This window comes from Peromyscus leucopus, chromosome 14, assembly GCF_004664715.2.
Source record: "Peromyscus leucopus breed LL Stock chromosome 14, UCI_PerLeu_2.1, whole genome shotgun sequence".
Lineage (NCBI taxonomy): Eukaryota > Metazoa > Chordata > Mammalia > Rodentia > Cricetidae > Peromyscus > Peromyscus leucopus.
Window position 1 is genome coordinate 32,123,327 of NC_051075.1, and position 12,656 is coordinate 32,135,982.

Below are 12,656 nucleotides of genomic sequence, written 5' to 3' on the forward strand. Positions count from 1 at the left end.
TGTTCACCCCAATAACTGGCCTCAGGTTTGATTTTATTAATAAGAACTTTTAAGATTCATGCTACAGATCTGGGAATAATACCTGGAGATGTAAGCCATGATCATACATATGGAACTGAGTCACACTATTAGGTAAGTTCACCAAAGAGGTGAATGTAGATATAGAAAAGAAGAGACACTAGAACAGATCCCCTGTATTCTCTAGGATTCGGGAACTCAGAGATGATGAGAAACACCAAAGCTACTTAAGTATCACCCACCCAGTTAGAGGGGGGAAACATTCTAGAAGCAAAGGGAACATAAATTAAAGAAGAGATCATATCAAATGCAAATAATCTGCTGTAATAGGTGAAGCTATCAGGCTAAATAAAAGGAGCATGGGACCTTTCACATGCATTTTACTGGAAACTGATTGTGTCAGGCTTTGCTCACAATGCAGACTAGTAAGTGAAGTCATAGCTAGAATGTAGAGCCATGGAAGGATTATTTATCTACTTGTGTAAGAAGAATAAAAATAAGTGTGTAGGAAAGCTAATGAGGGACCTTGAAAATTGTAATGGGAAATGATGATAAATAAAATCAGAGAGCTGAAAAACTTCTGTCTTCAAAAAGGCAAAAAAGGATAGGATGGAGTCTCTGTGGAGGAGTCAGCTTTGATAGGAGCGGAAGTATATTGGTAATGGTCATCCAGGTACAGCTCTGTGAAGACAGACACTGACATCAGTGAGTAGCTGTGGAAATGCTGGCTAAGCTGGCTGAGTCTCACAGGATAAACAGGACCACGTGAGTTAGAGACAGTGGATGAGCAGGAGCCCACCAGGTAAGAAGACAAAACCTTTAACTCCCAGCACCATGACATTCAGCTCTCTTGTCCAACTCTGCTAAGTCCAACTATAAATGCTTCTCTACAGCAAGAGACAACTAAGAGAGAACTCAGAAAGGCAGAGAGCGGACGCTGAAGTGCTCAGGGACACAAGAACCAGAGAAATAGCCAAATAGCATGAACAGCCCTCCCCAATCCATAAAAGCTGGTTCTGGCAACTGTTTGCCAGTTTTCAGCCTATCAAGGGAGGGCAGTCCAGGTAAGTTTCTTCCTTCCACTGAACATCAAAGATGTCCCATCATGAAGAGCAGGGAATTTTCTCCACAGATGAACTTGAATAATTGTTAACAAGAGCCAAAGGAAGACCTCTCAACCCCTGCTGCCACTTTGTCCCCATTTACAGACACTGGTGGCACTGAGAGAAGGAATTCTGCAATAATACTTTACCCAGAAGTCCCTTGTTCCTAAGGATATGAGACTCAGTTTTTTCCTGATAAAATATTGGGTAACTGCAAAATCCAAGTACCTGACAACAGTAAGAGGTTCTGACTGCAAAATGACCAAAAGCAAATTCAGAATCAATGGTGTGATGAATCTGAGGTGTTTCCAACAAAGCTTACGCATGTTGTGTCATGAGACTTCATCACAGCGTTGGTTCTGAATACATAAAAGACATTGCACTGTGCAAGACACCATATCACATGACACCTTGACCACTGAAATGGTTTAAGATTATTAAATGTCATGAACTGAAGTGCTTTACTCTCTGTAAAAAAAGTTTTCTGCTTTTACAGAAAAATATATAATTATGAAAAACAAAGACATTTTATATTTTCCTTCCATTACTCTTCAGAATTTTGATATCAAATTAGGATATGGCTGGCTTCTATTGTTAGAATATTTGACCTGAAAAAAATGTTTGAGTTGCTACAATGAATTTCATTTTTTAAAACTTAGCTGAGTGGGGTATGATGGCACATGCCCTTGATCTCTGTACTTGGGAGACAGAGGCAGGTGGATCTCTGTGTATTCAAGGCCAGCCTGGTCAACATTGCAAGTTCTAGGACAGTCAAGACTCTATAGTGAGACCCTGCCTCATAAATAAGTAAGTAAATAAATAAATAAATAAATCTATTTTAAAAATTGACTGGATTTTTACTTTGAAACAGGAGATAATGCCCTATATTGCTACTGCCATTTTGTACTATGTGTTTATTGAAAGTGGTGTTTTCAGCATTGACAATGAAATCAAAATATTGATCAACTAGGAAAAATATTGAACATGCTCTATGTCCTTCAGTACCCCAGATTGAGGTGAGATTTAATTCTTTATGTAAAAATAAACAAGCACACCTGCCTCATTAGCTTGTAAAGTTGCTTTTTTTCTTCTAGAAACAGTAAAATTATATGTATACCACAGAATTTTTTAAAGAATTTATTCATGGTTTGCTATCAATAAATGATTGACTTGTATACCTGTTTTATATGTCTACATACCCAGGTCACATAAAATACTTCTTAGATTTTGAGGGGATCAGGAGTAGAAAAGGTTAAGAAGTCCTGATCTAGAGTCTCCATGCCTGGGGTGGAGGGTGGAATACTCTTATTAAGAAGCAGTTGCTGACCCAGGGTAAATGAATCAAAACAAAATAGCATCACAAAGACTTTGAAAGTTAAATTTTATTGAAACTGTGACCCACAAAAATAGTTCAGGGCTAAAAGCTGAAGAAAGGGTTTCTGAGTCCCAAAATAAAAGATTTAAATAAGACTCTGTCTCCTAACATAACAGCAAAATGATGGACTGAGATTGTCTAAACTATGTGCCATGGAGTGGGAAGAGGGAAGTTTGGAAATTATGTAAATATAGTACATTTGCATGAAATTCTCAAAAAAATAATGAAAAACTACCTCTGGAAATAAGAAATTAGGAAAAGAAAATTAGGAAGGCAGAAAATGTCCATAGTAAACAAAAAAAAAGCAGTATCCAGGATTCAGAATACAGGTGATAGTGCCACTGAGAAAGCAGTTACTAGATGTAAACAGGTTTTTCGAAAGACAACTTTGAGATATTTCTATAGCCAACTGCAAATTATCAAAGTATATGAGCACATGATGCTGCATGGCTGTATTCCCAGCACTAGAGAAGATGAAACAGGAGGATTAGAAATGTGAAAGTCAATCAAGAAAGTAAATGACCAAATCAGTACCCTAGAGTTCCATACAATATATATAATTTAACAGGAGGAAATAAATGATAAAGATCAAAAAAATCAATGAACCATGGGGGTTGGGGGTCTCAATGAAACCTAAAGCTAGTTCTCTGGCAAGATCAATAAAACTAATCACAAGACATATGGCTTGAGAAGTAAGGAAAAGAATAAAGTACACATATATATGTGTGTATGTATGTATGTGTGTATATATACATATATACATACATACATATACATATATACACACATATATATATATATATATGTATAATGTGTTAATAATTATACCAAAGGTAGAGAGAAACCTGTAGTAGAATATTATTTTAAGGTGTGTTACTTTTGCTTATGTTGCATTTGTTTAACTCTGTGAAGCTGTGTTACTGTGCCTGTGTAAAACACCTGATGGTCTAATAAAGAACTGGTCAATAGCAAGACAGGAGAAAGAACAGGCAGGGCCACCAGGCAGAGAGTATAAATAGAAGGAGAAATCTGGGAAGAGGGATCTAAGATCTAGCAGACAGATGAGGAGGAGGACATCAGGGGTGAGCCACCCAGCTACACAACCTGAAAACCATGGAGTAAGAGTAAGACTTACAGAAGTAAGAGAACAGGAAAAGCCCATAGACAAAAGACAGACAGAATAAGTTAAAGAGCTGGCAAGAAAGAAGCCAAGCTAAGGCCAGATATTCATAAGTATAAACCTCTGTGTGTGATTTATTTGGGAGCTGGGTTGTCCCCCCTGCCCCAGAAAAGAGCAAAAACAACAATAGAAACCATTATAGACCATGTGGTCATAGAAGGGATTAAATTACATGACAGGAATACAAAAAGCCTTATCTATATTTAGGAAACAGAACACTTCTTTTAAAACTTTCCCTGAAACAAAAGTCTAAGCCTAGGTAACATCACTGGTGAAGTCTATAAAACACAATGGTAAAACTATTGTCATTATGAAACAATATCCTTTAGGAAAATAAAATTCATCATATGAGGCTCCATTACACAAATACCAAACCAGACAAAAACATGAGAAAAAAATTACTATTGGTTTTCTATCTCATAAAACTCAGTTGTCAAAATTATTAGTAATTCATTGATCAATAGGTGTTAAGTTAGAGTTAGATAACTATGAGCATCCTTAGCTATCAAGTAAGTGAAAATTGAAACCACTTTGACATCCCATATCATGTTGGTTTTGACCAAGAAAACAAATGACACAAAATGCAGGCAAGGATGTGGAGAGACTGGAACAAGCTACTCATTACTGGTAGGAATGCAAACTAGGATAGCTGTTTTGGAAATCTTATGGAGGTTCCTCAAAACATTGAATTCTCTCCCCCCTCACACACACACACAACTGATCTGTTTTACTCAGGAGACAGAGGCTAGTGGATCTCTGTAGGTTTGAGGCCAACTTGGTCAACATAGTATATCCCAGGAAAACCAGAGCTATATAGAGAGACCCTGTCTCAATAATAATAATAATAATAATAATAATAATAATAATAATAATAATACAAGTACAATATTACCCAGCTATGCCACACCTCACAGATACTCAAAGGATTCTACAGCCTGCCACAGCTAGATAATTTACACATCCCTGGGTTGTTTTTTTTTTTTTGCTGCATTATTCATAATAGCAAGAAAATGGAACTAGCCTAGATGTCTCAACAAAAGAATGGATAATTAATGTGTAGTGTATGCCCATAAAGGAATTTTACTCAGCTGTAAAGAAAATAAATTTGTGGAGTCTTCTGAAAAAGGAAAACAGATGAATCTAGAAACTGTTATGTTAAGTGGCAAACTCAGAAGACAAAAATTACATCTTCTCATGTATGGATCCCAACTTTTAATGTTTGTGTAAATGTACATAAAGAGCTATCTGTCAGCAGCTAACAGTTAAAGCCCTGTGAGTCCCTCCTTGATCCATAATTCACTATGATAGGCCAGTCTTTTATAGGATCATTATAGGCAGCTGATACAAGTTCAGGACTGCGGTGGCTGTGCCATACCCAAGAGACAGCGATTCACAGCTCCAACACCTGATTTCCAGCTCTTAGATTCTTTCCGCTTCCTTCTCCACAATATCCCTGAGCCATAAAGGAGGTAGCACAAATGTCCTTGTTAGGAGCAGTGATTGTCTTCTGCTGTGTATCCACTGAGACACACACTAGGATAGTTCCAAGTCCATGTTATTAAATATAGATGATCCTGGTTAAATGCAATGATTCTAAATAAATAAAAAAAACCATAAATATGGGGAAGGGACATGTGGAGGATTTTATAGGAGTGAGAGGGAGATAAAAAATAGTTGGAGATTGAATATAGTCATAAAAACGTACTTTCTACATTACGAAATTATAAAAAGAGCAAATTCAATCAATTTATTTCAATTCAATAGAGGGGTGTGATAGTGAGTTAGGCTATGAAACTAGGTATAAGACCATGTGAGCAAGAGTTCTTCTGGGAAATGTAAAGAACAGAGGTGACGTGAAAGTAGAAGGGAGGGGACTGGGGGTGGGACAAGGGGAAAGGGAAATTTGAGAGAAACGGAGAGACATGAAACAAAAACAAATTTCATTTGAGATTGCCATAATGAAATTTAATTCTTTGCATTACAATAAAATTTGTACTAAAATAAAAATTTTCAAAAGTTGCAGTCAAATAAGAAAAATGCAATGGTGTATTATACAGCAGAGGGAGTAGACATTTACTTCCCCTAAAATATCTGGGAGAAAGGACTTTGACTATGTAAACCATAAGTGGTGAATCTTTGAGGAGCTAGAAATGTTTGCCCTGATTTGACCAGTTCACAATATACTTGAATCAAAAACACACATAGTACCCCATATCATGAATAATTTTATGACTCTTATTTTCAAAATTAGCACTTTGAATTTATAAGCATATAAAGGAAGAGTATATCTTGACCAAATAAGGATGTTTAAGGATATGAAGTGTTGGTTTAATGTGTGAAAATCATAGAGGACAGAGAGATAGCTCAGTGGTTAAGAGTGTTTGTTGCTCTTCCAAAGGACCTGAGCTGTTTCAATGCTCACATCAAGTTGCATCCAGCTACCTCCAACTCCAGTTCCAATATATCTGACATTATTCTCACACAGAGACAAACCCAAAATCATATAAAATAAAAATAAAACGTTAACATTTGAAAACTAGCCAAAAAGCCTCACCATGCTAGCACATCAAAAATGATACATGTATCAATCATCTCAGTAGATGAGAAAACCTGGCAGTGAGAAAACTGCCAAGGAGCTAGAAATGGAAATTGACTTTCTAAATCAGAAAAAAAAAAATCATCCATGGAAAACCCACAGCAAGTCTCATATTTAATAGTAGAATTCAGAACTATTTCCCATACAGTTGGGAATATGGATAGTATGTTCGCTCATGCATTTTTACTAAAAAAAAAAAATCTACCTAGTGCATTCTTTAAAAAGTATTCATTTTTAGATTAAAACATAATTACATCATTTTCCCCTTCCCTTTCTCCCCTCCAAAACCTCTCATATATCTATCTCTCCTTGCTTTCTTTGGTCCCTTTTTTATAATTAACTGTTTACATACATATAAATATATATTTCTAAATGCATAAATACAACCTATTTGTCTCTATATTACTTGTATTTATGGTTTCCCTGATGGCCATTTAGTACTGGATAACCAATCGGTGTGCTCTTCTCTGTGGAAGACTATATCTACTTCTCTCAGTATTCCTCGGTTGCCTGTAGTTCTTTGCCTAGGGCTGAGGCCTCCTGGGCATTCCTTCATTCACGATTACCATGTTTATTGATGTCTTCCTTTTTCATCTCATGGTTAGGTAGCCATGTTCATGGGTGTACATTCTAGCATTCCTAGGAGATACAGTCTCATAGAAAACTGCCTGTTCCACTAGCTAGTACAGTCTTTCCACCCCCTCTTGTGAAATGGCCCAGGAGACTCAGGTGCAGCATTGTATTGTGGAAGTGTCATGTGGGGCTAGGCTCTGTAACTCTGCATTGTGATTGGTTGTCCTTTTCTGTAGTGGTGTCAGTCTTTTGCAAAGAAAAAATTCCTTGATGAGGAGTAAGGACTATACTTTTCTATGAGTCTGAAGACAAATATTGAGAAGGTCTTTAAGGACTGTGATGGTTTAGTAAAGTAGTGGTTGTATGCTCTCCTCCAAGACCTATGACTTCACTAGCCCTAGATAGTTAAGGGCAATTTAGGCAATTAATCTTAAGGGCAATTAGAGAGCTGTTGGTTACTGCCGAAGTATGTATATCACTTCTGCAGCCCCCTGTTGTGCTCATCATTGTTTTAGTTCATAGGTGACGTAGCTGGGCAGGATTGTTGGTTGCTTCCCTCATTTGGAAATATCATGGCTATGAAAGCTAGTCTTTAAGAGAGAAGTTTTGAGATCATTTCCAGCCCAGGGTTCTGTCTCTGGGTTTTGTGTCTGAATTGTGTGGTATCCTCACAATAGGAACGTACCTTTCACCTCTAGGGGGCAACCAAGGGCAATAGCAATAACATAGCCTGTATGTTCGGGCAGTCTCTTGGACAACCCTATCCAACAATTGAAAAGAAGGAGGTTTCTCATACCTGGTGTTGGGGTCTTTTGGCTCTTGGAGGGAGCATCGTCAGCCCAGACAGAAAAATTTCATTTATACATCAATTTACATGTATTATAGAAATTTGTAGTTTGTATAGTAAATAGTACGGTTCTTTATGATTTTTTTCAGACATACTGTTATTTTACCTTCCTTATGCCTTCTTTTGTATATATTTCTCTCCCACCCATTAATTAAAATCCCTTTTTTTCAATCTGATCTATAAATTACTTTTACCCTTCTATTTTCCTCTGTATTTTTCCACACTCCCTCCCCCTACAATATCCATTTATACTTTCATGGTTTCTATAGTTACTCTAAGTTATGTACTCATAGCTGAAGATTTCCATCTAGATGCCTCAGCTGAGAGAAAGGATGAGACATTTGGCTCTCTGGGTTTGAGTTACCTCATTCACTATGATCTTTTCTCATTCTATTTAACTGCACATTTCATAATTTCATTTTTCTTCACAGCTGAATAGTATTCCATAGTGTATATGAATCATATTTTCATTATCCATTCATCAGTTGAAGGACATTTAGGTTGTTTTCATTTTTATTTATTGTGAGTCAAGTACCAATGAATATGGCTGGCAAAGTATATGTAGAGTAGGATGTTGAGTCCTTCGAGCATATGCCAAAAAGTGATATGCCTGAGTAAAATTTATTTTTATCTTTCTGAAAATTATCCACACTGATTTCCACAACAGCTGTATCAGGAAAGCAATGCTTGTCTCAGAAGGAGTCAATGGAAAGAGAATAAAAGATAGGATGAATCATAACCAGAGAAAAGAACATCATGTAAGTTTAAATGTGCATATAAAACTCAAGGAATCGAAAGCTGGTGACAGCTTCAAGGAAGAAACTGTCATTTCTCCTGCTTATCACGAAAAGGAACAGAGGGGGAAAGAGCTTCAGAACAAACTACTGTTGTCCATAGATTTACTATATAAAGTGTATTTTAAGTAATAATGATAACCATAAATTCACTTCATTTCAAAATAGTTATTTTCCATGCTATAGATTTGAGTGAAAATAACACAAGGGACTTTGAACTGCGATGGCTTTTATTCATTGTCCAACCTGCATGCTCAGTCTCTTGGGATCCTTTTCCTTTAATCTGCTCATGAAAGTTCTTCCAGGTAGCGTCTCATTTTCTAAAGACTGCACTTCTAGAATCTCCTAGCGTATAGTTGCAAGCTTAAGTTAGGACCTGGCTATAGCTCAGGAGGAGGGGTTTTTTAACTCTATTTTAATGGTACCTTCTATTTTGAAAGTGGAGATCGGCTCCTCCTTGCTCCTAGACACATCGGCAGGAACAGGATCTGCTCCTTCAGAGTTTCTATCACCTGTCAAAGAAGACTCTAATTCTTTCTCTGAGACATTTGCTACTGGGTACAACTGATGTTCTTTTAGTAGAGCCTTATCTTCAGGGGTTTGTTCAGAAGATGGAAGTGGAGCTTCAGCTGGTGTCTCTTCCGTGGGCAACTCTTGAATAGGAACCGCGTCAGTTTTGGAAGGCTGTTTAACAACAGGAGACTCTTCTGCAGGGGTCTCAGGTGGTGGGAGCTGAACTTCAACCGAAGCCTTTTCAAGGCTCTCCTTAACTGATGTCAACTGGGCTTCCTTAGTAGTTTCTTCTATAGGATCCCCTTCAGATGAAGGAAACCCAATTTCAGCTGCAGGGCCCTCTTCAACGGGGACCACTTTGGTAAAGACCTCCTCAACTGGTAGAGATTGAACTTCAACAGGATCCCCTTCTAGAGGAGTCTCTTCAGTTTGTGGAATTCGAACCTGTGCAGGGTCCCCATCTACAGGAGCCAATGATAGAGGCTGAACTTCAGAAGCCTCTTCTGCAGGAACCACTTCAGCTGCTGAAAGCTGAACATCAGCGGGGGCTTCTTCTATTGGAGCACCCTCAAATGATGAAGGCTGGACTTCACCAGTGGCCTCTCTTGCAGGGACCCCTTCTGCAACATCCTCCTCAGCTGGCAGTGGCTGCATTTCAACAGGTAAATATTCTAGAGGGGTCTCTTCAGCTTGTGGAATCACAACTTCTTCTTCTAGAGGAAGACCTTCAAGAGGAGCCCTCTCAAGGGAAGGAGGCTGAACTTCTGTAGGAGCCATTTCTGCAGGAGCCCCATCAGCTGGTGGAAGTGGAACTTCTGTGGGACCCTCCTCAGTTGGTGGAGGTGGAACTTCTTCTGCAGGGGCCTCCTCAGTTGGTGGGGGTGGAACTTCTTCTGCAGGGGCCTCCTCAGTTGGTGGGGGTGGAACTTCTTCTGCAGGGGCCTCCTCAGTTGGTGGGGGTGGAACTTCTTCTGCAGGTGCCTCCTCAGTTAGTAGAGGTGGAACTTCTTCTGCAGGGGCCTCCTCAGTTGGTGGAGGTGGAACTTCTTCTGCAGGGGCCTCCTCAGTTGGTGGGGGTGGAACTTCTTCTGCAGGGGCCTCCTCAGTTGGTGGGGGTGGAGCTTCTTCTGCAGGGGCTTCCTCAGATGGTGGAGGTGGAACTTCTTCTGCAGGGGCCTCCTCAGTTGGTGGAGGTGGAATTTCTTCAGGGGCCTCCTCAGTTGGTAGAGGTAGAACTTCTTCTGCAGGGGCTTCCTCAGTTGGTGGAGGTGAAACTTCCTCTGCAGGGGCCTCCTCAGTTGGTGGAGGTGGAACTTCTTCTGCAGGGGCCTCCTCAGTTAGTGAAGGTGGAACTTCTTCTGCAGGTGCCTCCTCAGTTGGTGGAGGTGGAACTTCCTCTGCAGGTGCCTCCTCAGTTGGTGGAGGTGGAACTTCTTCTACAGGGGCCTCCTCAGTTAGTAGAGGTGGAACTTCTTCTGCAGGGGCCTCCTCAGTTGGTGGGGGTGGAACTTCCTCTGCAGGGGCCTCCTCAGTTGATGGAGGTGGAACTTCTTCTACAAGGGCCTCCTTAGTTGGTGGAGGTGGAACTTCTTCTGCAGGGGCCTCCTCAGTTGGTGGAGGTGGAACTTCTTCTGCAGGGGCTTCCTCAATTGGTGGAGGTGGAACTTCTTCTGCAGGTGCCTCCTCAGTTGGTGGGGGTGGAACTTCTTCTGCAGGGGCCTCCTCAGTTAGTGGAGGTGAAATTTCTGCAGGGATGTCTTCTACAAGGGCCTCCTCAGTTGGTGGGGGTGGAGCTTCTTCTACAGGGGCCTCCTCAGTTGGTGGGGGTGGAGCTTCTTCTGCAGGGGCCTCCTCAGTTGGTGGGGGTGGAGCTTCTTCTGCAGGGGCCTCCTCAGTTGGTGGAGGTGTTACTTCTGCAGGGGCCTCCTCAGTTGGTGGAGGTGGAACTTCTTCTTCAGGGGCCTCCTCAGTTGGTGGGGGTGGAACTTCTTCTGCAGGGGCCTCCTCAGATGGTGGAGGTGGAATTTCTGCAGGGGCCTCCTCAGATGGTGGAGGTGGAATTTCTGCAGGGATGTCTTCTACAAGGGTGTCTTCAGTTGGTGGAGGTGGAACTTCTGCAGAAGTCTCTTCCCCAGGGGCTTCCTCAGCTGGTGGAGGCGTAACTTCTGCAGGAGCCTTCTCTGCAGGGACTTCCTCGGTAGATGGAGGCTGACCTCCTTCAAAGACCTCTTCTGCAGGAAATTTCTCATCTAGTACAAGAACAATTTCTGCAGGCACCGCTTCTATTGCTTGCTCATCTAATGGTGGCTGAACTTCCACAGGTATTTCTTTAGAAGCCTCTTCAGATGGTAGAGATTGAACTCCATCAGTGGACTCTTCAGCAACAGCAGGCTCTACCTTGCCTGAGCTTTCAAGGAAAGCCTCAGTTGCTAAATTTTGAACTTTTGCAAGCACTTCTTGTGAGAGTGCAACCAGAATTTCAGTAGGAAGTTCTGAAGGAGCCACTTCAGCTCCTTGGGATTTCTGTTGATCATCAGACTTGCCTGAAAGAGCTTCTTGCACTGACAGATGGCTGATGTCAACAGGAGCTTCTACAGAAGGAAGCTCATCAGCTGGTAGAGCCTGGATCTTGCCAGAAAACTCCCCTTCAGTGAAAGGCATTATGGCATCTGGGATTTTTTCAGTTGACAGTACCTCTATTTCAAGACAACCATTTACTTCCAACAAGGAACCCTCTTGGGCAACAGGTACTGTTTCCTCCTTTGACTTAATCAGGGAACTGTCTGGCATAGACATGATAGTAATTTCTAACTCACTAAAGTATGTCTGCTGTTCTTTATCCACTTTATCTATAGAGCAAATGTTCAACAAATTCCAGTCACCAGTACAGCTGGTCTGCTGAGATCTGTCTATTAAGTGAGTTATAGGTCTGTTTGTTGGGATCTCTACTTCTGGAACACTCTGTGGTAATTCAGAAGCTGTTTCTCCAACACTGGCTGGAGGTTCTTCAAGGGTAAGGGTTTTATCAATGAATAGGACTTTTTCTTCCATAGGAACATCTGTCTGTAGAGATTTATCAGTCATTTCCATGCCTCGCTTTCTCTTTGTCCAAGTTTGCTGAAGTTGAGAAGAAAGTCTAAGAGACTCATATTCTTTACTAGAGGGGTTGCCTTTGCTTCCAGAAATACTACCAATACTGAGGGTAGCTTTAGGGGCAGGAGGTTGTACTACAGCCACAGGTTTCTTTTTTTCTGTCACATCTGTCTGCTGGGACTTGTCTACCATCGGTTGGCTGGGTCGTCTTCTCCTTCTAAATTCCTGCCTCCCTAAGGAGATAGGCTGTTCAGGTTCATCACTTTCTTCCATTTCTATGACCAATGATATCCAAATTTCTCAGTCTTCAAATTATTAATCATTAAGAATCGTAAATGTACCCAGTGGTTAAGTCTTTGCCCTCCTTCATTGAGTTTTTCTATTGAGCTCAGGAAAAAAATAATTCATAAGTTATTTCATTCTTCACTACCCTCTTGTTGGATCCCACCTTATTCATTCATCATCTTTCTTGGTTAGTCTCTATGAGGATAATCTCACTTTTAGAAGTTTCCCTCAAGGGTCTGTGACATCACAGCCACTTCTCCTTATAAGGTTCCGGAAGTT

At 40.5% G+C, this 12,656-nt stretch overlaps 1 protein-coding gene across 1 annotated transcript; it reads right to left on the reverse strand.

Moving 5' to 3' along the window:
- Positions 1-8,698: 8,698 nt before the first annotated feature.
- On the reverse strand, positions 8,699-12,598 carry Fscb (fibrous sheath CABYR binding protein). Its single transcript, XM_028859112.2, has one exon. It carries the CDS (start codon positions 12,363-12,365, stop codon positions 8,874-8,876), a length of 3,492 nt encoding a protein of 1,163 aa, XP_028714945.1. The 5' UTR covers positions 12,366-12,598; the 3' UTR covers positions 8,699-8,873.
- Positions 12,599-12,656: the final 58 nt, after the last annotated feature.

Bases quoted from the DNA above. Each gene is read 5' to 3' on its own strand.
- Fscb (XM_028859112.2), bottom strand. From the start codon at position 12,365: ATGGAAGAAAGTGATGAACCTGAACAGCCTATCTCCTTAGGGAGGCAG.